This window comes from Lepisosteus platostomus, chromosome 9 (genome assembly GCF_059453375.1).
Source record: "Lepisosteus platostomus isolate fLepPlt1 chromosome 9, fLepPlt1.hap1, whole genome shotgun sequence".
Taxonomy (NCBI): domain Eukaryota; kingdom Metazoa; phylum Chordata; class Actinopteri; order Semionotiformes; family Lepisosteidae; genus Lepisosteus; species Lepisosteus platostomus.
This window is the reverse complement of record NC_142619.1, coordinates 9,691,575-9,719,310: the sequence shown is the minus strand read 5'-3', so window position 1 is coordinate 9,719,310 and position 27,736 is coordinate 9,691,575. Positions and strand designations below refer to the sequence as shown.

At 38.6% G+C, this 27,736-nt stretch overlaps 1 protein-coding gene across 1 annotated transcript in view; it reads left to right on the top strand.

The window, feature by feature from the left end:
• Window positions 1-25,039, top strand: part of slc25a18 (solute carrier family 25 member 18) — a 30,743-nt gene extending 5,704 nt beyond the window's left edge. Inside the window, exons 3-10 of the mRNA XM_088646865.1 lie at window positions 2,275-2,397; window positions 11,111-11,166; window positions 12,061-12,151; window positions 18,505-18,623; window positions 20,214-20,391; window positions 21,948-22,102; window positions 23,129-23,204; window positions 24,269-25,039. Of these exons, the coding sequence (XP_088502991.1) occupies window positions 2,275-2,397; window positions 11,111-11,166; window positions 12,061-12,151; window positions 18,505-18,623; window positions 20,214-20,391; window positions 21,948-22,102; window positions 23,129-23,204; window positions 24,269-24,410 (940 nt within the window). The 3' untranslated portion in view covers window positions 24,411-25,039. The remainder of the gene's footprint in view (window positions 1-2,274; window positions 2,398-11,110; window positions 11,167-12,060; window positions 12,152-18,504; window positions 18,624-20,213; window positions 20,392-21,947; window positions 22,103-23,128; window positions 23,205-24,268) is intronic.
• The last annotated feature ends 2,697 nt before the right edge of the window (window positions 25,040-27,736 follow it).

Here is a 27,736-nt window from a genome sequence, read left to right as displayed (position 1 = left end):
CTCAAAGCCTTGCACACTGCTGCCTGAATTGGTGACATATTAAAAAAAAATCACTGTTCTATTCATTTATGAGTCAAAGGCTCTGTAGAAACACATCACATGATGTACGATACATGAAAAACAAAGTTAACATCACATAATAAACAAACTTGCTGCTATTCAAGCACAGCTTGGTAAGTTTGATATATTTACAGTGCCTTGCGAAAGTATTCGGCCCCCTTGAACTTTTCAACCTTTTGCCACATTTCAGGCTTCAAACATAAAGATATAAATTTTTTATTTTATGTGAAGAATCACCAACAAGTGGGACACAATTGTGAAGTGGAACGAAATCTATTGGATTTTTGAAACTTTTTTAACTAATAAAAAAATGAAAAGTGGGGCGTGCAAAATTATTCGGCCCCTTTACTTTCAGTGCAGCAAACTCACTCCAGAAGTTCAGCGAGGATCTCTGAATGATCCAATGTTGTCCTAAATGACTGATGGTGATAAATAGAATCCACCTGTGTGTAATCAAGTCTCTGTATAAATGCACCTGCTCTGTGATAGTCTCAAGGGTCTGTTGAAAGCGCAGAGAGCATCATGAAGACCAAGGAACACACCAGGCAGGTCCGTAATACTGTTGTGGAGAAGTTTAAAGCCGGATTTGGATACAAAAAGATTTCCCAAGCTTCAAACATCCCAAGGAGCACTGTGCAAGCGATCATCTTGAAATGGAAGGAGTATCAGACCACTGCAAATCTACCAAGACCTGGCCGTCCCTCTAAACTTTCAGCTCAGACAAGGAGAAGACTGATCAGAGATGCAGCCAAGAGGCCCATGATCACTCTGGATGAACTGCAGAGAACTACAGCTGAGGTGGGAGAGTCTGTCCATAGGACAACAATCAGTCTTACACTGCACAAATCTGGCCTTTATGGAAGAGTGGCAAGAAGAAAGCCATTTCTCAAAGATATCCATAAAAAGTCTCGTCTAAAGTTTGCCACAAGCCACCTGGGAGACACCCCAAACATGTGGAAGAAGGTGCTCTGGTCAGATGAAACCAAAATCGAACTTTTTGGCCACAATGCAAAACGATATGTTTGGCGTAAAAGCAACACAGCTCATCACCCTCAACACACCATCCCCACTGTCAAACATGGTGGTGGCAGCATCATGGTTTGGGCCTGCTTTTCTTCAGCAGGGACAGGGAAGATGGTTAAAATTGAGGGGAAGATGGAGGCAGCCAAATACAGGACCATTCTGGATGAAAACCTGTTGGAGTCTGCAAAAGACCTGAAACTGGGACGGAGATTTATCTTCCAACAAGACAATGATCCCAAACATACAGCAAAATCTACAAAGGAATGGTTCACAGATAAACGTATCCAGGTGTTTGAATGGCCAAGTCAAAGTCCAGACCTGAATCCAATCGAGAATCTGTGGAAAGAGCTGAAAACTGCTGTTCACAAACGCTCTCCATCCAACCTCACTGAGCTCGAGCTGTTTTGCAAGGAAGAATGGGCAAGAATTTCAGTCTCTCGATGTGCAAAACTGATAGAGACATACCCCAAGCGACTTGCAGCTGTAATCGCAGCAAAAGGTGGCTCTACAAAGTATTAACGCAAGGGGGCCGAATAATTTTGCACGCCCCACTTTTCATTTTTTTATTAGTTAAAAAAGTTTCAAAAATCCAATAGATTTCGTTCCACTTCACAATTGTGTCCCACTTGTTGGTGATTCTTCACATAAAATAAAAAAATTATATCTTTATGTTTGAAGCCTGAAATGTGGCAAAAGGTTGAAAAGTTCAAGGGGGCCGAATACTTTCGCAAGGCACTGTATATTTAAAAAATAGAATAAATTTTAATGGTCTTTAGACCAGAACTTGGGCCTTCTACCTATATGTGTTTCACAGGTCAGCATCTCAGGGAAGTCAAACCCAGACTCAGGGAGCTTGCCGGGGCCTCTGGTTTTGTTCCAGCTCAAGCGTGCAGCTAATTTATTTTATTGATGTTTTTTAGGTTCAAGTGGACACATAATTTTTATATTTTTCCATTTATGATCCCAAGTACTTTTGAATTGCATGTCATCCTACAGTATGTTATGGTTTAAACTAAAAATAAATGTTTAAGAAATACTGGAAAAACATATGTCATCACTTAACATCAGGTGAAGTCAAGAGCTTGTCTCCTATAAACTGATTTTTTAAAATTGCACCTGTCTTGAGGACACATAATGTTTCCAGAGAAAGAGAATCCCCTGTTATTGACATCTGTTATCTGTTCCCTTCAGTCTCCCAGCAAAGCTGATTAACGGCGGAGTGGCTGGGCTGGTGGGGGTAACTTGTGTGTTCCCCATTGATCTGGCCAAGACTCGACTTCAGAACCAGCAGGGACCACGCCTCTACACCGGCATGTGGGTACACGAGCATTGTGGGTAACTGGTGTCTGCGGTTCACAGGGTCGAAGGTCACTCTTCAGCCTGTTCCACGCAGACAGGAGGGCCAGAGTTTGGAGGAGGAGGTGTTGCATTTCTTTTTCCATCAGTATATAAACTAGAGATTTTTAAAAATTATTTGGAAAGTCTTCTTAATGGTATTTAATGGTTTACTTATGATAATCATCATCTTATGCAATTGGCTTGCTTTATGTATTTTGGAGAACAATTTTGATAAAAATATGAATATCAAGAGCCTAGGGAAGACATGTTCATCTAAATACTGTAAACAAGAGGTAAATTGTAGACTAATGTTGTTCACTGTGGTGTTGTCTGCCCAGATAAGGACATGCTTTTTGTACAGCTCAGGGATAAAATTTGATGCAGCACCACCATTGATAGCTCCTGTTCCATACTGCACCACAGCCTGTGTTGGAAAGGTTTGTTATCTTGATTTCCCTAATGTCATGGTTGGCTTGTTAATCAGGGTTTGTGGGTAATGGGATGGGAGATGGGAGGGAATGTAGTCAGGAGTGCTATCATGGGCTGTAGCATTTATTGTTGAAAGTGCTCCAGAGATGTTATCATCTTATTGTATTAAGCTGTAGGAAAGTGACTATATTGACTAGGTTCCATTATCACTAGTTAGAGGTGGAAGTGAAGTACTGACTGGGACCCAAAGTACAGGATTGTTTAATTGAGTGGATAAAAATAGTGTCTCTTCGGCAGTAAAAATACAAATACAAATTCAAATGAGCTTCGTTGACATGATCAATGAATGACAGTGTTTAAGCAGAAATAATAAACAGAAAAATTACAGACATTTACAGGATAAACACATTAATGGCCACATGAACATTTACAGACATCACACCAAACATTAGTATGAGACAGGCTTATTGTTTGTTCCTCAGGCTGTGACAGGAGATCACATACTGGACTGACAGCTCTATTGAGTTTCCTCCCTTCTCCCTCATTAGCATTGAAAGCTGTTTTGATACTGGCAGGTGTAGGAATTCTGGGATTAATTGTGTTATTTTAGGGAAGAATGTTTCTCTAATCGCTGAGTATTTCTCGCAGTGCAGCAGAAAGTGCCTCTCTATCTCTGCTTCTTCCTGCTGGCAGTGGGAGCAGAGCCAGTCCTCTCTGGGCACCCAGGTGTTCGAGTTTCTATGGTCAGGCTGTGGTCGGGGTCTGCTTGTCGAAATTAATATCACTGGATGTTTGCAGTATCACTGATGCACTGTCACACTTCACTGTAGTGACAATATAAACAATTATTTTATTAAACACATGAGCTGATATACACAATCAAAACTAGTACAAAACAGTACATTGCAGTGTGGAAGGTGGGCAGGAAATAAACTGTACCTTTAACACAGGCTTACCCCAATAAATAATATTTATTCAATTAATTCTTTACACTTATATAGTGCTTTTCTGGACACTCCACTCAAAGCACTTTACAGGTAACGGGGACTCCCCTCCACCACCACCAATGTGTAGCATCTTCCTGGATGATGCACCGGCAGCCAAAGTGTGGCAGTACACTCACCACACAGTGTGATGAGGCCAATTCATAGATGGGGATTATTAGGAGGCCATGATTGGCCAACTCCAGGAGGTAATTTGGCCAGGACACAGGGGTTCACACCCCTACTCTTTTTGAGAAACGGCCAAGGATTTTTAATGACCACAAGAAGTCAGGACCTTGGTTTTATGTCTCATCTGAAGGACAGCACCTGTTTACATTATAGTATCCCCATCACTATACTGGGACATTAGAACCACACAGACTGAAGGGTGAGGGTGAGCACTCCCTACTCGTCCCACTAACACCTCTTCCAGCAGCAACCTCAACGTTCCTAGGAGGTGCCGCCCAGGCTCACACCTGCTTAGCTTCAATGGGTTGCCAGTTGTGAGTTGCAGGGTAATCTAATCCATCTAGACAAAAAATCACTTCAAAATGAGGTTAATTCAGCAGCAGAAGTTAGTAAAAAAAAAGCTCACACACAAAGACGGCTCCACAGCCGAAACGTTGTGTTTTCTTTCTTCTCTTTTCTGCATGGAATAAATCTATTACTTGTTCCTTTGCAGCCTACGCAGCTAACACAGCTACCCACCTGAAGTTAGTAAATTTCTGGTTTTAAAGACATGCTTCAGGAGCCTACCTCAGTGTTGGACAAAGTGCCTCCAAATGGTGAACAAATTCATGAACCATGTAAACTGGTATACTTCAGTTCCAAGAAAGCGACCTTGGCTCTGATGAGTGAGGAAAATTCTCAACAAGGGGTTGTGTGGTTGGGGAAAGCGGGGGTCAACCACAACAGGATAAGGTGGCAGGTATTAAAAACTGAACTTGCCCAAAGGTGAAAAGACAAGTATGGTCCTTATTGGATCTTATCAGGTAGGATTGCCTTTAGTTTGCCAGGATCACGAAGCTCAAAGTTCCACTTTCAGACCTCACAAAAATATCTGCACCTAATGTAGTATGGTGCACCTCAGAGGCTGTTTTTTTTTGCAGATTTGACAGGGTGGTATGTGAACCCTATATTCTTTCTACATAAAGACGCTTCTCCTTGGCGAGGTTTTATTCCAGGTTTGGGATGTAGCACAACACCTCATACTGTACTTGAGTAAACTACTCTTTAGATAGAGGATCTACGCTGTGTTTGAAAAGGAAGGTTTAGCTGTCAAATGGGCAGTGAAGACCCTTCAATATTACTTTCTAGGTTCTAAGTTTGCATTCATTTCAGACCATACCCTTCTGACCTGCTGAATAAGGAGAAGGAATGTTAAATAAGAAGATGAATGCCTTTGTGATCCTATTGTTTCATCTTCAGCAATTCTATTTTACAATCAAACAGTGCAAAGGGAGTCAATATGGAAATGCTGATACTCTGTCCAGGGCAGGTTGACTGGTGAGATGTGTAACAGAGCAGCTGGAACTGGGAGTGCCAATACTGGTTTCAGTCACTTGAGGATGGCTTAGGGACACTCCAGAGAGAAATAAAAGGTACACATTTGCACAAGGTGGTTAGAGGAATCAAATAGATTCGATGGTGATCAGATTCCTGAATGAAAAGTTTCAGAACACAGGGCAGATTGTCCACTCCTGTTATGGGATTAGACCAGTAAAGTCTCAGGGGGGAAAAGTAAGGTTAAGAATCTAAGCTCTGTGGTTAATTTAGATTAGTAAAGTCTCATGGTGAGGTAAATCTGTGGATTAAATGGTACAGTCTCATAGTGAGACAAAATAAGCCAGTTAAAAGTCTGAAATAGCAAACCCAGCTGCTGCTGGTCAGAAGCCCTGATATTTGTTATTAAGATAGATCAGATCACTTTATTAGCCATATACAATTTCTTGTATTAGGAATTTGTCTTTTCACATACCACAGCTTGCTTTCCATGAGACACACAGACAGGGAGAGAAGCTTGGGGTCAGAGCAGAGGGTCAGCCATTGCTTGGGTCAGCCAGTGCCCCTGGAGCAGCTGGGGTTATGGGCCTTGCTCAGGAGCCCAACCAAGTAGGATTCATTTGCCAGCCACAGAATTTGAACTGGCAACTTTCCAGCCACAGGCGCAGATCCTTAGCCACAGTGCCACCGCTACACCCAAAATGTTATTGAGATGTGACCTGTGACCCAGGACAAACAGGATCAGCTGGTTAAGTTTCAGAACAAAATAAAAACAGGAAAGGCCAGTAGGTCATGGACTAAAACTAAGGTTGGGCTGGCCTCAGCCCCAGTCCCAAATTTCTCCATAGAGAATGGAATTCATGTGCATAGGCTCTGACACAATGCTACTGGTTAACTGGGACCACATTTTCAGTAATGCTGAAATGTGTTACATTTAGCTAGGAGCCTGAAGACTGGGGAAATAACCCTACTGTTCCAAAAAATTGACATAGAATCTATAATGGCCAAATAGGCAGGACCTCAGTTTAACATCCCTGCTCACCCTGCAGTCCATGTGGGTCCCTAATGCTGCAGTATAGTGATGGGGACACTATACTGTTGAAGAAAGATATAAGATGTGAAAATGGGGTTAGCTGATTTCTTTCTGCACAAAGACTTCTTGTAACACAAAACATTCCATGCTTAGGCACCTTTGAGTTATGGCAGGGATGGGAGTTAATTGATATGAAATTCCAAGTGTAAGATAAAGACCCCCCTAACTAAGGAAAAATAAAACCGACCATTAAAAGTGTTCAAGGTCTTGGGAATGTCCAAACACAGGTGGCCTCCCCATTACCATGGTAGCAATTTGCGTCAGAAGTGGACGAAATTTGCTATATAAACTGGACGCTTTGTACCTATATTTTGAACAATACTTTGGTCTTATTGTTCCTTGCATGCAATAAACTCAGTCATCTTGGGTCCCAGAACTTATTTGTCTGTTACTACACTGTAAAAAGGCACTGTCCTTTGGATGAGATGTAAAATCCAAGGTCCTGACTCTCTGTGGTCAGTAAAAATCCCAGGGCGTTTCTCAAAAAGAGTAGGGATGTAACCCCGGGATCCTTGCCAAATTTCCCATTGGCCCTTACCAATCATGGCCTCCTAATAATCCCCATCTATGAATTGGCTTCATTACTCTGCTCTCCTCCCCACTGATAGCTGATGTGTGGTGAGCGTTCTGGCGCACTATGGCTGCTGTCGGATCATCCAGGCGGATGCTGCACATTGGTGGTGGTGGAGGGGAGTCCCCATTATCTGTAGAGTGCTTGGAGTGGAGTGTCTGAAAAAGCACTATATAAGTGTAAGCAATTATTATTATAATTATTATTATTATAATTATTATTATTATTATTATTATTATTATTATTATTATTATTATTATTATTATTATATATACTGAGACTTCAATTGCCATGCAAATGATTAAATGTCACGAATGCATCAATATATATTTCTAAAGCCCCTAACAATCTAATTATGATCAGTTTAGAAAATGTTTTTTTTTAATTACATAATTTAGAGATCATTTAGAACAAAAATCACTATACCTTTTAGCCCTCGATGATCAGAGTTCCCTTAATTGAACAGATTACTTAACTTAAAAGTTATCATAAAAGTTATCATAATCTTTAGTTAATACTTCAGTAATGACCTTCAGGACCAGAACTGGAGACTCCTGAAACAACAGCAACAGACAGGACATATGGAGACATGGATCTGTGGATTGAAGGGGGACTGTACTGAGAAGATTTAGGACAAAACAGTATGGGGATAATTTACAAAAAATGTACACATACTGTCAAAAGACCATATTGGAATTTTTACTTCATACATATATCCACCGTTAGGATAAATAGCTTGATAGTCACTGGCACTTTTAAAGCAAAATACAATTATAGGCAGTGATCAGGCCGTAAAAATAAGTCAGTATGCAAGTAAGAGTCCATGTCTGATGGTTGAATTTATAATAAAATGCACTGTGGTAAAGGTGTGCTTGTGCTTGAGCAGTTGAAGTCGGCCTTTCACACACACTCCTCTTACAAGACTTTGAATTCTTGTCTCCTCACTGGCTACTTCGTAAGGAGGCTTGAGACAGGAAGGGTTTATCAATTTCTCTGCTGTGAAGTACAGCTGCTGGCCCACATGTTATACTTAAGTGCAGGAAAAAATAAGCTTCCTCCTACACGTGCACTTTGTGATGATCACAAGGCATTATTATGAAAAATAAAATATTTTTAGCATTTAGAAAACCACTCAGATATATTAACAATTTGTTTTCCTGCATGTGCTGTCCAATACATGTAATGGACAGCTTTCTGGTCATGTTAAAATTGTTTCCATTAACCAGTCCAAAAGCCAAAAAAATGTTCTGTAGTGTCAGTTGAAGGGTGGTTTCTTTGAGGGTTGGGCTGGTTAGTTTCAGCTCTGAGAATGTAAACTCTTTCCTCAGACTTCCTCTATGACTCAGATAGAAAATAACTCCAGCTTGTTCTCTCTTTTCTCCCACTCTTGGCATTAGAGCACAGTGTCACATGGACTTTTCACCATGACATGTGGGAATAAGTAATCTTGTTCTGGCATTTAATTAATTAGGTGGTCTGATTCTTTCTTGTCCAGTCCAATCCTTATAGCGTTTTATAACACTCATTACACCAGGAATTCAAACAGTCACTTGTAAAAATTATAAACAAAATTGAAAAATTCAACTGTTTTAGGTAGATACCTTGATGTCTGAATTTATAGATGAAAAATGACAGAGAACAAATGTAATGCTTCAACATACCTTTTTAAAATCAGTGCCCAATTACAGTGTAATTATAACTTTATTTTCCAAATATTTTTGTAATTATTTATTTTTAATTAAGATGTTTCACAAAATGTATATCTATTTTAAGGATTTGTTTTTAATTGCAATGGATACTTGCAAATTTTTAGCAAGATTCATTTTTCACAGAATGTCCAGACCAAACAACTTTGTATGTTCTCTGTCTTTGAGTGTCTTTCCTTCAGGCTTCATTTTTAGATATAACTGAAAATGAGGCTCTTAACTACAACAACATTCAGTTGTTTTTTAATGGAAATGTTTTTTAAATCACTGACGCACTCTCCTAGTGGTTTATTAATTTGCTGTTGGTTGTTAGTTATTAAAAGATCGTTATTTTGTTGTTGGTTAAAACAGGGCATCTTCGAGGAACTAAGGGGAAAGGGGTCTTTTGCACTTGTTCAGAGAAACAATGTAGGCATTCCCAGTGTAACAAAATGGAATGCTCCTGTTCCCTACTTAAGGTTTTGTGAATATACCATTTCCCTTTAAAAGGAAAGGCAGATAGAAACGTGACAAAATGACAAATCAGTGGACTGAAAATTATTTCAAACCTGCATGTTGCAAATTGAACAGGGAACTAACTTATGTCCAAGTGAAATTAAAAACTTTGACCTTCCTTGCAATCATAAATTTAAATATATATATTTCATGGCATAGAAAACAAACTATCATCCCATAACATATTTGGCAATGGGTAGCATCAAAAACATTTTCTTGTGCAGTAACTTAAATTGTTTTACATAGCTCTCTTATAGCAATATAATTCCTTTATGCAAGAATCTTGCATTCACCTTTTAATTTTTTTAAAATTTGTGACTTGATCAATGTTCAGGGTGTCAATACCATTGGTCTCAGTGTTCATAACTTTTCTGTTCAAAGAAATGCATTGTGGAATCTGTGGATAAAGAATAATGGAATTTGGTACACCTGCATCCCCATGGACAACAACAGTAGACACTGCACATCTTCATACCCCTAAGCACCATGTCATTGTGCACCTGCCAGCTGCACAGAAAACAATTACAGTGCCCTCTCACATATATTCGTTGTCCCTGGGAATGTGCTCCCCACATGTCTTAGTTACTGTAAGACATGTATTGTATGTAGGCTAATTGTCTTAATAAGATCTCTGTACTATTGTAACTAAAGGTCAACTTAAAAAAATTCCACTATACCTACTGAGGTAGGCAGACTGTCTCATGCAGTACCTGTTGCCTGCATTCCAAAATAACCAGTGTAGAATCGATTATACTGTATGCAAGCGAACAGGGAGAGCATCTGACATTTTTACCACATGAGCCTGCAAGGGAAAGACTTAAACAAGGGCTTGCCTTGTCAATAATAACCACAACTCCAGGGGCCCATTTCCAAGGTCTTAATTGTTTTCCTAGTGAGTCAGCATTGAAGCATCCAGCAATAAACTTACAGACATTCTGTGATGACAAGCCACTAAGCCACATGTAAAAGTGACCAGCAAAAGCTTACCATACAAATAACTGTTTCAGAATGCCACTGTAGAAACTGAAGTTGTCCAAGGTTTTCATATATATAAAAGATGATCAAACATTTCATATGGAGGATGTGTTCCCTTATTTCGAGCAATGCAATGCCATACACACACCCAGAACAGAGCTCCAGGCCGCAGAGCCACTCACTGTCCATGCACACAGCCACAATTGCCCTAGCTACAATTCTTTTCAAATATTTCCCACTTTTCCTACTAAAACATACCTACAAAAAAGAATAACTTTAATTAGGTAGTAATTATCACTTTTACACACCACTCACTAATTGCACAAGCAGAAACTCTTAAATATGGAGGGAGGAAATTGCAAGTTTTAATGCTGGAAACAATTAAGATACACAGCACATATATGGTAGCAAAACATAGCTTAGACATTGGTAGTGCAAGTGGCATACAGTATATCATCATGAGACATTGACTGACTGCATTCCATCAGCACTTTCCTGGCAGACGGTGATGACTCTTAAATCCCATTAATTATATAAATTTGTAGCACATGTTAAAATTGCTGTATTTCACAGACAGAAGTTGTAATTTCAAAATGCAAATTAGTTTTCTTATCATACAGCTCTTGTGTTCTAAATATCATATTGATAGGGGTAGATTAATGGTTTTATGATTGAATCTGGGTAACAAAATAAAATCTGAAAATGATTTAAAACTTAATTCTACACCAGTGAGTACCTATTCAACAAGAGTTGAATCATATTTAGAACCTTCCATTGAAAGTTGCTCTCAAGGTGGTTCAGCAAACAATTTCAAATGTTGAACTGCATAAAATAGTATACATCAAATCTTTATCTTGTTTTACCAAGACAAGGAATACAATAAGACAAATTAAGTAAAAATTAAATGTTTAATTAGCCTTTTTCCCACTTTTAGGTTGGACTGCCTGGTAAAAACTGTTCGATCGGAAGGCTATTTTGGAATGTATCGAGGTGAGTTTTAAATATTTGTAAATTTAAATTGCCTGCATTTTGATTGCCAGAAAAAAACATCAAATGTGAGATTTAAAATAGAAAATCTTTCAGCACTGATAAGGGAGAAAAGGGATGGTTTTCAACAATTACAATGTAGCATTTGTAACTAATTTGTGCTTTATGAACTAAAACTAGGTGTCATGCTCAATCAAGGAGATAGAAGTAGACAGGCATTTCAGTGGTTAAAACTGAAGGTCTTGCTAGCAAAGCCTGCTATTGATGTATAACACCGTATTTCCTCTCTGGGCAAAGACTGCACTACGCTGTTTTTTTCTGCAAACATTGCAAACTTGACCCACTTTTTGTAACACTAAGCAAGGTACTAAAACTTATTGTGCTACTTCCTACACATATATTACATGAAATCCAAACCCTGTTGTAAGCTCACCATCATAATTTCTATACCACAACTCAAACCCTGCGCAAGAAACCCAGTGAACATGTGAACCAATTTCAGGACTCTCACTAAACTCCAACTTCCCGTGTTTTTTCCTTTAGACTCTGTGCCAGCAATGGGCAGCAGTCGCACACACCAGGAATGCTGATCAAGCCCTCACATTGTGACAGTGTTTTGCCTTTTGTAAGAAAAAGATCAGAATAACAATACACTCTTCACTTAACGCAGCTCTTATTTTGCTTATTTTGATGTCGTATATGGTTCCAAACTAAACAGCTGTTTAATGAACATGGCTACCTATTTTCTTAATCTAGTCTTTGCTTATCAAAAATCAGATCATAGAATCATAAAATTATATAAACATTTCATATATATATATACTTACATATCACATTTTATTCTTGAAAAGCGGATTTTCTTACTGTATATCATGTCAAATTGTACTTTGTTTTAAGGTGCTGCAGTGAACCTTACTTTAGTAACTCCAGAAAAGGCCATCAAGCTGGCTGCCAATGATCTGTTCAGACAACAGCTTTCCAAGGATGGGTATGTGATCTGATTTGTCATTCAGTTACTTTCACCAAATGATAAAGGTTTAATTTTTTCTAGAATTATCGATATACCGTGTTCTTAACTGTTTTGGGGATAGCAGTTCAGTAAGGCCTTTGCCTTGAAGTCAAGAATGTAAAAATCACTATAGATAATGATACAATCATATACTTCCAGGTGTATTACTATGATAGCAGGGGCTGATCACCTGCTACCTACCAAACCTAATTGTTATTATTGTTGATCTCCCATCTTTTGGAAGTATCCTTGGTGTGCCTTCCTAGATGTCAGAATTTTGAGATTTTGCCTGCTTCTTCCTTGATTTAAGCAGAAACTGGAAGAATTTGAACTTGCCTAAAAATGGCCAATCTGTTCATGCAGTTGAGGGAAAAAATAGCATTGCATGTTAAAATTGAAATGGTGGTGATCATGAGAATACTGCTTGCTGTGAGGGGTACAGATATAAACATTCAGGTATCAACTATTTATCAACTGATTTTGAAACTGGACTTGGTCTCAGATGAGCTGGCTGAATAGTCAAGCAGTACAGCCGAAGAGCACAGACTATAAGGTGTGCTTGGCTGAGGATTCTGTGCTGGGTTCTTACCCACAAGATAGCCCAGCAACTACACAACAGGACCATGCCTTTGCAGGAGTGTTGAAATTGCTGAGGGGGGTGAGTTCCCAGTCCTTCCTTTTCCACCTTGCTCAAAATCCTATGTGCTATTGTGCAGCACCTTTTTACCTCAGTGCAGGAAGATGCAGGAGACATGTGTGTAACATCTGAAGAACTCAACTCCTCAAATCTGATGGAATGAGACTTTTTTAAAGAACACTAACACTCTCTTTGACATTCTTTTATTGTTTCTGTACATGTAAGTAAGGTCAGATCAAGTGTCTCTGTCTTTTATTTTGCATCCTGTACTCTTTTGTTAAGTAATTTAGTTGCAAAGACTGCTGACAATGCAGTTTTTATAACCTACAGTAATTGCCACACAAACACATAAAATCTTTCTTTGCAAAACAAATGATTTGGAAACCAAACAGACTTTTCTAAAACATGCTCAACAACTTACTTCTTTCAGGTGCTTCTACATTAGAAATCTAGTTAGAAATGAATTCAGTTTGTTGCTTAGGCATCATACTCAATTTCTAACAGTATGTAGATATAGACAAGATTATATCTTTAGTACAATTGGTCCAGACATTTAGTAACTTTGAGACTCCACGACAATGCGCACCAGGTGGAGTAGTACAGGTTGCATAATTATCAGATCCCACTAAGATAGACTCCTTTTGCTTGGTTTATTCTTAATTATATATAATAGATTAGATATTTAATACGATGCAGAAAAGTGTACAAGACAATTCTCTTCATCTACCTTGCATCTCTCCAGGAGAGGCGGCTGTGCTGGAGACACCTACAGTATATCCTTGTCTGAGCTAAGGGAGGAGGTACGAGATATGAAAACAGTTAACCGTCTGGTATTGACAGCATCCCTCCTGAATTTTATCAGACTTCTTGGTTCAAGTTAGGTCCACTTCTGCTTGAGGAACAATAAGTTGTTATTCCAAAGGAATGGTAGTACTGCTATATAATATCTGTTTTATGGAAAAAAGATCCTACACTTCACGTGAGCTACAGTTCTCTTTTTTTGTACTCACTAGCTCTGTATGCTAGTACTGTTGCTATCACACTGGTTGAGGTTTGTGTGATCAAATGAGTACATTGCGATCAAACTAAATTTTATTATAAGTTATCTTGTATCTGATCATGTTTGCTGCCTTCACATTGTGCATTATACAAAAGCCTTATGACTACCCTGAGAGGGAATATTTGTGGTTGCTTCTAGATCACGAGATACATGATTTTGATTCAGGCTTTACTGATATGGTTAAAAGGTTATACACCAACCTTCCAGCAGCAATTGCTCCTGTTTTTCATGGGGGACTTGTCAGAGATACCCACTGTTGTCTTTGGAATTACTAATTCAAGCTGTCCACCAGTCTGATAATTCTACTCTTACTTCTTTAACAGTACTCAGCATTGTGTATCACTAGATGGTGACCTTTATTGTATGTTAACAGTGTCTTCCAGTCCTTAGTGCAATCCCAGTCCTTGATCTACTAGATTTGATTGGTACTGTAATTCCTCAGTCAGAGTATAGAATCATTTTGTCTGTTTGCATTATGATCTTTACATTTTACAAAGGAGAAAACCAGGTTAAGCTCTGATTCTGCCACTGGTCACTTCTGATACCATGTCATTTTTTTGTAATTTTACTTTTTTTTCAGAAATCAGAACAAAACTATGATAAAACAATGCAAAATTTCCCCTTAACCACATAAAATCCCTCTCCCCCTTTATTCTTAGTGGTACCACTCTCTTCTAAAGGCTGAGCTTCTCTGTGGTAGCCCCTAAATTAATAAATAACCAACTACAATTGATGTTCCATGCAATAAGGCTTTGGCTGTGTCACTAGCAGCACTATTAGGCTACAATATCCCTTCAATGGCACCATGAATGTGAGTGCTAGAGAGCTGCATAAAAATGCTGTCAAGATCCCAGGATTCAAAAAAGCAATGTGAGCGTTATTGAATCTCCAGCAACTTCTTAGCTGCAGTCAGACCAGTCTACCAGATCAAGTTCTGCTGCTGCAGGAGTCCCTGTGAATCTCATTATTACTCCAATGAGCAAATTAGAAAGGAGATTTTGTGTAATTGCATGTAACTGCATATTTTCTAAAAATAAAAACAGAAGATTGGGCTTCCAGTGTCTTCTGTGATTTTGTTTATACTGTAGTTTACCCCAGTGCCCCAGTTTAAAACCTTGAGGATACGGATGATGCCAAGAAACAAGAAATGACAGGGACAAAACAAACAACAGGAAAGAGTCCAAATACATTTAAAAGTCTGGCAAAGCCAGGTTGCACATGGACCTTTCACACTATGGAATGGACAATTTCTCCCTTTCCATGGAAATTTTGAAATTCTAGAATGCAGTATTTCCCATATAACCCCATATGAGGGGAGAAGGGAATCATAAAACAAACAAAAAAATTCAAACAAGGAAATACAATTAATTTTTATTAGGGAAAAACAAGCCTGTAGAGATAGTTCGAGTCAATATCTACCTTTATAAACACATTTTCAAAGTTGTTTACTTTGGTGGCATGTAAAGAACAGTAAATCTTAATACCAAGGTATGCGAAATGTTTGACAAGTAGCACCACCAGAGCTAGGCCAGTTTCCTACACTCCAAAACTTAATGACAGTATCCAATGGACCAATTCATTAATATCCTGATAGAGCACTGAAATAATCACAAATAGTTAGCATCAGGGATTGGGGGACATTGTCTACATATAACAATATATCATGAACATAGAATTACACTATATACAATGCTGTGTATAATTAAAGGTCATCAGACTACAAGTAGCAGATGGATGAACACCCTGAAATAGAGGTTCTGAAGAGGGCAAACACAAAAGTGAAAGTTAGTCCCCCTGACTTTATACTCTAGAAAAAACAAACTGGAAAGAACACTTGTTGTCTGTCAGTACCGTTGCTAAAGGGTTCATGTCAAAATATCTAGCTATATTAATGAAACCTGGCCAGAACCAACTGAAAATATTCCTACTTCGGCTACTATAAAGAACTAATGAATAATTTCTGATCAAATAATTTCACAAAGAGAGTTTATCGGCACATTATCCGTGTACAATGTGGAGAAGATGGTAAACGTTATGAGTCCAGAATTCCTTTAAAGGGGAACTGCAGTCCCAATTTCTCGGACTGGTTATTAAAACTCAGTAATAAATAAATTACCTTGACAGCATCGCAAATTAAGTGCAAAGTAGTGAATTTTGTGAAAGTACTGTATTGTCACCATGTTGTTGCAAACCGCTGGTCTCAAAGCTAGTAAATAGCTACTAAAATAATAATTATGTCTGCAGATACTTATAAAAAGACTCAACACTGTCTAGGCAGTAAATTTAGTTATTTGCTGACAGGATTGATTTCCAAATCTGTTGCCTCAGAAAAACTGAGATTTTGAACACAATCTAGAAAAGCCACCTCTGTTTCATACTCAATAATTCTCCTCTATGACATGATTTATACAGCTGTAAGCCAAATACATAAGGCTTAAGTTTCATGAAGCCTTTGACTGCGTCCCATAGAGTGTTGAAGGCATTAACCCGAGTTGCAGATAAAATCAAGAGAGTCCTTGAATTTGGCTTGAATTGCATTTTGCAGTAGTGGAGCCTGCAAGCTTTTCTCAGTTAAAGGAAATCTATAGAAACTGGCATGATAATATACCATCAACATGGGTGGTATCTCAGAATTGTGTGCCACAGAAAAACATATCTTGATACCCTGGTATCCTGTGCATTACTGATTAATGTGTCTTCACAATTAACAACTTCCATAAAATGTTTTGACAGGTTGATGTTAATCTCAACAGATATACATTTCCCCAATTCCCTTCAAGTTTGTTTCTCCTTAATAAAGATGAACATGTTCCTTCTTTTGTCTCCCCCTTTTACAGTATTGTGATGATTGCATACTTGAATTTCTAAATTTATATGGAAAGGCAGAAATTCTCACATTTTATTAGTAATTCATACCTATTAAATTCTGCATTGTGAGAGATATACAGAAAGCTTCTTCTGGTCTTCTGTTCTGTATTGACAAAATGTATCATCGATTGCATTGTTAAGCGCCTTGGGGCAACCTTGTTGTGAAAGGCACTATATAAAAATAAATTGAATTGAAAGTTAAGTCAAATTTTAATGTTATTTCTACACCTTTGTCTTGTGAGTGCTGTTTCATTTACTCTTGACACTCCTGTATCTTGGCATCCACTTGAAGAAAATCTCCATTCATTGAGACTTCAAGATATCGTTTATTCTTGTGTTCCTCTAAGATACTGTAAATTGACTTACAATTTGGCATTTCCTAGAAAGATTCAAGCATTCTAAGAAGATGTGGCATACCCTTTCTGCTATTTTCCATAATCATCGACTCCAGGTAATTCACTCTTCTCCCCTTTGGATAAATAAAATAAGGAGATTCACCTTCTTAAATATATTTTTAAAAATGAGTCCTTTCTTCACTTATCCCAGGATTGTGATCTGAACATGAACTTCCTGGCTCTTTCTTTTACTAACATATCCATTGTCTACATCATGTCTGTGGTGTCTCTGGGAGGGAGAGGTGGTCTATACACCCAGCACGTAATCTGTTGGTTCTCAGGGGCAAAAAAAAGGGATTGATTTGCTCGATTTGTTTTTTTTTCTTTCAGAAGCTTCTTAAACACATTTAATAGCACCTTTTGGAACGTAGAATCGAATGTTACAATCAAGAAATTTATTGCAGCAACACTTTGGACAATATGAATTCATTTTTTTTAAATTCTAATCACTTACATTTTCTTCACAGTGTACCTGATCCCACATAGATGATATATGAAGCTTGTCCCCTTGTGTGTTCTCTCCCCAGAGAGTGCTTTAGGTACTTTTTGACATGTGTTTTAGGAGTATCCAGATGTGCTTAAGTTTTAGGAAAAGGCTTCCTTCTTCTTTGTCCACTATTCACAACCAAGATGCTCTTTGCTCTCCCAGTGGTCTTGCTAAATAATAACTCCAATCCTGGCCTCTCATAATAACAGAAACAGATCTGGTTGGGTGGTTTTGTTGCAATTAATATGTTGTTGGACCCTGCTTTGCCTCTCCTAGAAGCCTTGGCATTATATCCTGTATATGAAGCTCTCTACTGCTTCATGGTGGCGGGGATACGATGGTGGAGGTTCGGTGTGCTGCTGTTGACGTGTTGTCCATTGCTTCTTCAGGGGCTCTCTGATCTTGTTTTAGGGATCCTTTGGTGGGAGACTTGGAGTGCTTTAGTAATGATGGCTGGGACAATTTATTTTTAGGGGAGAGATGTTGAAATGTTGTGTTGCATGTTCTTATTGGTTCTGCTTTTGAAAGATATATAATACATTTAAAAAATGATTTAGAATAAAGAAAATTACTCAATTACACTACCTCGTGGCAAGAAATATAAACATTAATTTTAAGTTATTACTTAGAAAACATTTTCATACTTATCTGTTTTCTTTCCAAACCTTAACTGATAATAATATAGAAAGTTAAAGAATTAAAATGTATTAGTCAGGATTGTGCCACATTTTAAAGCAACGGAGAAGTACAGAGTTTCTTGTCTCAATTTATGAAAAATAGTCAAACATAATGTCAATCATTATAGCCATTACATTTTCATTTATCTACCAAGTAATGTTAATCTACTGTTTCACATTACTTGTACTTTTTGCACTTGTCTTTCAGTAAAGGGCTCACTTTGATCAAAGAGATGTTAGCAGGCTGTGGGGCTGGAACCTGCCAGGTCATTGTCACCACACCGATGGAGATGCTCAAAATCCAGCTCCAGGATGCTGGGAGGCTGAGTAAGTGACACAGGGCTGTAACTACAATAATATCAGAGCCAAGGTCAGAAAACTGCAAGCAGTACCTTCAACATCTATGGTAATCGAAAGAATGCAGGTAGCCAAGTGATAAATTATATTAAATTAAGAAGGAACAATTACTGTATGCAACCACTGGCACATCAGTTTTCCAGGCCAACTGTATGTTGAACATTATGATCATTCTGACCCAACAATGCTGATATTCAAGTGTTCTTTAAATTCATTATCAGCCAATCATTAACATGCACATGGGAATCAGAAAACGTTTAACTTATTAGAATTGTTATTCTTGTAATCTTTAATGGTCTGCAAGCAAATGCATTATTTGAATAATATAAGAAGGGACATCGATCAATCTAATAAAAAAAAAATCTTATAAAAGATGATACAGTCTCACAGTCCTCTTTTTTTAATGGGGAACTGCAAAGCTATTTTTCTATTTCAGGGTTAGAAAGATTCAGCATTGATAAATGTATTTCAAACCGCAATAAAAGTATAATGTACGCAGTAACTTGTAAAACCTTCAATTTACATCACAAAAGAGACAAAATTTCTAGGTATGCACAGCACCATGTTCTGCATTTCAGAACGAGGCAACCAAGCTTTCAGTGACATGATGCGCCTCTATTACATTGTAAAGAAGAAGACTTATGAATACATCTCTTTTAATCCAATAGAAATATTGCTTTTGATTTTGAGACACTTTGCTGACTAATACTACTTACTGTACTTGTTAACTTTCCCTGCAGATCACATTGGAACATTTCTGTGGTGAAATGTCTGCTATACAACCTGTACTTGTTCGCTTGTACATCAGGTTAAATGAGTCATTACAGTGACTAGTAAGCAGGAACGGTCGCTCCACGTCACAATTCGTCAGAACTTTTGCTGTCGCCCGTAGCAAGAACACGGCTTTCACAAAGTTCACAATTTTGTGCGTAATTTAATATTTGTAAAACTTTTCTATAACATCACTGAATTTATTTTGTTTACGGAGATTTAGTTACTGGTCTGAGAAAATTAGACTGTAGTTCCCCTTTAAGCAGTGATCATTTAGCATACCCCTCCCTCTCTTTTCTTCCTTTTCTTTCCATGAATCTTTTCTATTTATGATGTGACTCAAGAAACAGAGGGTCCTTCCTGGTTCACCTGTTCAGAACACAGACCCATATGACAAATTTGTATAGAGGTCAAATATAAATCCACACATAAATCCACACATCTTTAACAGTTTACTGCACCTTCCACAGCGGTGTCTACAGACTTGAACTAGAATATTTTGACTTTGATGTTGAAGTAAACTCAAAAAAGGAATAGAAAGAAACAGTACTTGTTCCTGGTATTTCCTTATTGGATACAGAGCTTCTCTCTCTAAATAATGTCAGAAAACAGATTTCTAAGCATAATGTTTTTAATTTAAGACATGAGTATGAGGGTCTTCTTTCACCAAGGAGCCCATGACCTTGTTTGATGAAAAACCATCTAATATAACTGGTCAGCTTCAGCTGGGCCCACAGCTCCTTTAATTGTATACTCTTTAACAGCTTAGTTGTTATGTCAAAATTCCAGCTTCTCAGAAGCCTGTATCTGCTGCTGGAACTGCCCCATCGCCACACATTTCCCAGGTCAGTGGCAACACCCCTACCTCCCTTCACCAACGCCCCTCAGCCACCCGGATCACCAGAGAGCTGCTGAAGACTCGTGGGATTGCTGGTCTCTACAAGGGAATGGGAGCCACTCTGATCAGGTTAGAGGGCAGCTGCACAACCCTGCACATCTTAGCCTTTGCTGTTTATTATTCATTATGACAGATTAACTGGATGAATTGAAAATTAAGGTGTTAAGGCAATGTCATGGCCCTTAAGGCTAATACTCTCTTAGTCGGGAAGTATGACTTAAATTGTAAATAGTTTGACATTGGATTGTTAATAATATATTTAAGTCTGTCACCAATTAGCAATTTAATTGACAGGTCAGGACAGAGAGTTTGATCAGCTGTGGAAAAACTTATATGAAACATGCCATGAATTTTTCAATACTTTATTTGTAAATTGTGTCTTTAAGGAATACTTAAAGCAGGACCTCTGAGATAGCTCTTTAAATAAATCAGTACTAGGAAGTCTTCATAGCCTTGTTTCCTTCACAGAACAATTAGATGTATTCATTAGGTTGATCTTCTGGATGTTACACATAAAAAGGCACTAGGATAGATATTAAGATCGGAGCACAAATGAAGCCTGAATATACCAGCATTGAGACATACGGACCTGAACCTAACAGTTTCAGTTTTGGAGGGGAGTCAGGAAAAACAACCAGGCTACACCACAATCCTAAGAGCTGACAGTACATGCTGTGAAGTAAATATCAAGCCCTAAGACTTGGTGACATGCAGAGGTACACCACTTGCAGCAGTTTTATGTTTCACAATGCTGTTATGGTATACTGAGGTATTTTTTAAATATTTATGTTTGAGATTTGTGTAAAACAAATAAATGGTGTGCAAGTCCTTTACTTTAAGGGATCATTAAATGTATTTGCCTGAACATAAATAAGCTGAACTACTATGGTTGGACATGTAAAGCCAAGCAATACCATTTATTGCAGGGTCATGCAGGGTATATCCTGCCTTGCACCCATTGCTTGCAGGGATAGGCTCCGGATGAATGAAAGAATAGAATATGAATAGAATAGGAAATGGATGGATGGATTCTGGAGATTCCATAACATCTAACTGGGACACAGCAGTGCCTCTGTCACTGCTGACAATTGTTAGAAAGCGTCAGCCAGTTCTGCTAAAGCTATTTTAGAAACCTCCTCAGGAGAGTTTAATTCCATTGCTATTTTGAAAAAAGAATACACTGGAGGGTCTGAAACAAATCACTCAGCCATGTTACTAAAGTTGATTCCCTGAAAAACCTTTGATGTCTAAACTTTCAGCAGCCAGATGACAAGACAGGTCAGATGACCTCTTCTCTTTTATAACTTCTCTTATCTTCCAACGGTGAAATGTTATTGATGAGAGAGAGGAGTAAGTCTGTCATGACATGAGGAGTTTGAGAGGGCTAAGGCTGGTTAAAGGGAGTGCCAAACAAATCAGCTCAACCCAAAAAATTTGGAAGAGGCCTGTAGTTGTTCTGCCTTTATGCAATGTTATGCAAAGCGTAACTAGGTACTAGCTCTATATTTATTCAAAAAAGTTTAATTCGTCCTTTCCTTGGGCAACGCCTCTGGTACAAACCTAGAAGCCTCAATGCAAACCTCAGGAGTGTGAATTCTACTGACTGTTTGTCCTTCTCTGTCCAGGGATGTGCCCTTTTCCGTGATCTATTTCCCCTTGTTTGCTAACCTCAACGACCTGGGCAGGAGCAAGCCGGAAGAGAAGGCCCCCTTCATGCATTCCTTCATGGCTGGCTGCCTGGCTGGCTCTGTGGCTGCAGTGGCAGTCACCCCGCTGGATGGTAAGCCGCACCTCAGAAGCACCCTTTCACACACGAGTAAATAAAAGTTCTTGATCAGCGGAAAATACTTGATTTATGAAACCTGCCACTTTGTGAAAAAAAACGAGAAAGAATTAGCTATGCAGTTAATCTTGGCCTGATATCAGCTAAGAGATTGTGACCCCTCCAAGGTCATCCGTCAGCCCTTTGATTTTGTCATACATCTGGACTGTCACTCATTTTTCAAAAATGCAAGCTAGAGAACAAAAGTTTTGGGAGCTATTTTAACAACTGAAAATCACTCCTAGAAAACCTCATGATTTGAAATTAAGAGACATCTTAACTGATAGAGAGAGCAGTGATGGATGAGGTCAGAAAATCTTCCTTTTCAACCCCTGGTGTAAAGAATCAGAGTGAGTCCTTGCTGGGTGTGGAGAACCATTTGGTTTTGTAACTAAAATAAAAAACAGAAGAATCAAAAAATAACCAGGCTGATCTCAGCATGGTTTAGCAGAAGATTGAATAGAAACAGAAACCTTTTCCAGACTTGTGACAGAAAATGATCTGCCTCGATTCTCTCATGAAATTACACAGCCGTATAATTTTCTTGATCTTGATCTTTGGTGTAATAGAATACCCAAGATGAGTGCCCTAAATACTGTGCTATGAAAAGAGAATTTATTGAACCCCTTTCCAGCCTTTAAATATAAGTTTTCTGGTATTATGTAGTACCTATACATTTCCACTTGAGGCTAGTTGAAGTATACATGTCCAAGAAACAGCAAAAAGCATCTTCCCTACACAGGAACGTTCACTTGCTCGCCACAAAAGGTTTCCCTGGTCAGAAGAGACAAAATTGGAACTTCCTTCTGTCCTAACCTGGCAAGTCTTAATGAATCATGTATCTTCAGAGCTACTGCACTTGATTTTGGGTGACCAAGTAGCTGAAAGCATTGCAGACCTGAGCAGAGTATTCTAGTCTTGGAAAGTTCATCATTTAACTTGAATATCTCATTCTGCAATTTTAAAGCATGATTCCATTTTCAGTTATCAAGACTCGGCTTCAGACCCTGCAAAAAGGTGTGGGAGAAGACTCATACAGTGGCATTCTTGACTGCACAAGGTCAGAGCTGTTAATCATGTGAAAATACTGTTGCTAATAATAATAGTAAATTATTTGCTTTAATGGTGTATTCAACTGGACCTGCATTAATAGTACAATACCAAATGCTATTGTATATTATAAGCTTGTAGCTATTCTAAACACAGATACCTCCAACTTTTTTATTATTTTTGAGTTGAATCACAACCTGAAGAATAATTTCTGTTAGCTGGCTAAAGTGATGGAGTTTGTCGCTGTACCCCCCACTCAGAATGTATATAACCCTCACTTACAGATCCAGAGCCTTATCCTGTACACCATACTATTTTTTAATTAAATTTAAGTAAAGGAATTTTTAAATATAGAATTAAACATTATGTTTTTGCAAAACCATACGATTTGGCGTAGATAATTGTGTGTTTATCACTAGACTAGGGTCTCCTGTGAATTATTTATTGACATCACCGCAAGTGCTCAGGAGGCCACAGTGATCGTTATGTCGCCAGAAAATGAGAGAGCTCTGGCCAGCTAATCCCAACCCTCTCCTCAGCAAACTCGTATGCAGCCACTTGAAGAATCCCAGTCCCGGTCCGCTGGTGACATAGCGACACCTTATTCATAGAGCCCACCCTGTGCTGGAGCGAGCACTATTACTGCCACGGAAATAATCAGGGAAAATAACAATGTATTTACAAGATCATTTTTAAAAACACTGTTGACACCTTCATTTTTACCCAGAAAATTAATAGATTCTATTTTGGTTTTCTGATAGAAAACAATGGACAGTGTCTTAGTTATGAGCCCAGCAATGTGAGGACTGTGTGTTCAAGTACTCAATGTGCCTTTTCACCCACTGAGAGGTTCTGGAGGGCACTGAGTGACTCAGAGTGGCTCAGGATGTAGGTGAGTGAAATCAGCAGGAGGCTTCTCATCTCTGACTGGCCAATGTGCCTGCGGTTTCACGACAGCTCAGTTCGGCGGCTTCCACATCCATGTGCAGCACGCAGAGATGCCTCAGGCAGCATGACTCTGGTCCTCCAAGGCCATTGCTGACATTCTAACGTACTGGCTGGTCTTCTTTTCAGGAGGATCTGGTCAAGAGAGGGGCCCTCTGCGTTTCTGAAGGGAGCTGCCTGCCGTGCACTGGTCATCGCTCCGCTGTTTGGGATTGCGCAGGGGGTCTACTACCTCGGAGTTGGGGAGCACATACTGGAGATCCTGGGCTAAACGCATTCCAGAGGCTCATTAACACACATAATGGTTCCTTCTATGGTTTCTGTATAGGAAAAGCCTTGACCAGAACAGTACTGTACTACAAGATACCAGTGTAGCCCACATCTTCACTTCACATCAGAATGGGACCCTCTTTGGACTCCTCGTAACATCATGTCAAATGGGTGAATGAAGTGTAATTTATGAAGCTGACAGCGGGGGAAAAGGTTTTCATATACATAAACTTTTGCTCGCATTTCAGACTAAAAGATCCAGTTCCTGCATTGGCTAAACAATTTTAGATGTTATGCCTTTAACAGATACAGCTTTTCACTGTTAATGCCTTGAAGATATCCAATCATTTAATACATGTATTAGGTTTATTAAAAAATATATATATTACATGCTTTTAAAAAAGGAACACATAGGAGGGGGAGTATGTAATGACCCCAAGAGGGGGTCAAAAATGCCAAATGATTGCATGGCTTATGGATGGTCTGACAGAGACTAAGTTCTATAGCACTTTTCAGTCTCCTGTTTTCAGGATATCTATGTTATATATTTTTATTGCTTTCCTAGGAGGAAAAGTACAGTAGGCTGTGTCCAGTTTTTAACTGCAATCGCGAATAAAATATTAAATCCGATCTCCTGTTTCTGTGGTTTTGCGAATACAAACACAAGGGGAGACTCCCAAGAGGCTCAATCAGCAAAGGTCAGCATGTGGAGTGCAAGTCGAGTCGTATGCTGTGAACAGCTCTAGTCGCATTATGGGCTGTCATTACCCATCTGCACCCAGGATTTCCCAAGGGTCCCTGCACAGCTGGCTGATTGCCATCAGACCTAAAGGTTAATATTCAGTCAGTCTGTCCTAGTCTACCTTTTGAACAATAGCTCTTTGGTTTGCCAGGGCCACATGAGCTTCTAAGTGCTACTGGTATGAGCTGGATCTGTCTACCCTCTGATAACGTGCCTCTTTTGCGCGTTGCAGGATTTAGTTTGAATAAGATGTGGATGGGCGTGACTAGTTCTTGATTTGGATGATGCACATGCACATACTGGAATGAATGTTGTACCTATGAACTTAAGAAAGATTCTAAATAAAGCAGAGCATAAAACACGGCAGTTAAAAGAATGTTTTGTAAATGGACCTACGTTACACCTTTCATGTTACAACATAGCCCACTGCATAGGACATCACAAAAAAAAAATCTTTCTCCAGATAAATGATCTGAAACACTTTACCAAAATATTCAGTCCTCTGAACTGTTCGTGAGTGTGCACCCTTCGATAAACGCTGCCTCCATTCGTCACATTTGCTCAGGGCTTTTTCCAGCTTGAGCTTGTGATTTGGAGACAAACGGACTGAGAAGATTAGTATGTAAAGCTGTAGTGCAGCTGTCAGAATTGGTATTGATTAATCAGCATTTGAGGGGGAACATGAAAGAAACCACTTCACATGTAGAGAGAGGAAAGGAATTCTTCATGCAAACATGTTTCTAGACCATATTTTGGATTCTAATTACATTTGTTTTAAATATTACAGTCTATAAAAGACAATAAACTTTCTCTGTAATGGACAGCATGTAATGGTTACAACACTAACTCAGGACTGTCACCAGCAGAATATCTGTAGCTTGTCATCTGTATGGAATAACTTGAATGCTTACAGGCCATTCAGGAGTAACACTGGATGTATGGAGACATTTGGTGAGAGTAATGCAGGGTGGAATCTCTCTGGACACGAGAACAGCTTTGGAGTGGTTTAACTGCAAACATACTCTTCAGTGCTAGACTAACAAAGAAGGGTCTAACAAACTAAAATAGAAAGGTGTTGGGCACCAGGCCCAACATAACTTTGGTATTTCTTAAACTATATAGAGCTTGTTTTGTTTTTCAGTTTTAAGTGTGAAGACAAGAAAAGACCTTGACAACCAATGCAGAAGTGAGGACAGTTCTGGGGGGTCAGCAGTTTTTCCTGAGTCCAGTAAAAAATAATAACTGAGACCAGCATACCAATGCTGTCTACAGTAGGCATCTGTGAATGGCTACCTTTTTCCAGTAGACTGCAGCTGCACTGCAAGAGTGGCCGTTCATCCCACAGGAGTCTATCCAGAGGTGGATCAGGTCTATACGTCACCAAGGTGCAAGGATAGTGTTAATGCCCATGTCAGACAGTAACTACATAATGTGTTTTGACAGTGTGTCATAATTCAAACTTAGACATTTCCTTGATTTGTATTGTTTTCCCCACATTGCATGCTTTTGATTGATACTGCTGTGCTTAAGTCTTACTATCTTTGACAAAACCAGCATTGTCGTTTACTGTAGCATTCTTTTCGCAAGGTTAACCACATGAACAGTCAATACACAGTGTTGCGGTACATAATTCATTATATTTACCAATCAAATCAAACTAAATCACTGTTAGGTGTTTCTTGTTATTAACATCAGTTACTTACACATCAGGAAAGTTAAAGGGCTAATCCTTATCTAAAAACAAAATCTAAGTGTAAGGATTATCATTAGAAAATTGCAACAATTTCAGTAGATCACAAGAGAATCACGTTTGTGCATAAAATCATTTGAGTGAAAAGAGCAGAAAAATGCAAAATGTCTAAACATTTTGCACAGCAGTGTTTTCGAAATATTGGATTAAATCCATTGGACCAGAGTGCACCATTTCTTGTGCATATCAAAATAATTATTTGTATAATGTTCAATAGCATTTCAAGTACATCTCGCTAAGAATGGGCCAGTTTTGACCTGCTAAAATGCACTGAAAAGTCATGCATTAGGGAGCATCACATGGCATAAGAGTTAAGATTTTCGGCTAAATTATACTGTGCCAGGATCACTACTAGCCAGCGACAGTTGTACAAGGTTCATTCAATTATATCCGATAGACAGGAAATGTTTGCAGAATTAAATCTTAACTTCCTCTTACTTTAAAGTATGGAGAGAACAAAATAAAGCTGTGCTGCCATGTAAAAGCTCAGAAGTAGTGAGTAGTTTATTATAAACACTGTATTATCAATTTATCAATGGTGAAACCATACGTTCTGCTTTATGGGACTATTGCCATTTTCTTTTTTTACCAAGTAGATCACCCAGTGGATAAGACAGAGGTACCTACACTTAAGTTGTCTTAAATAGACTTACTACAGTAAACTAAATGCTTAACTGATACTAATATGTTTTCCCAACCTTCAGGAAAAAATGAAGGCTTTTTCTTCAGGATGTTTTTAGATGACAGATTATTATCTCTGTAAATTGCCTTGAAATAAAGCTTGTTTTAAATTCTTAATGTAGGTATTTATATTTATGCTGTCATTACAATAATG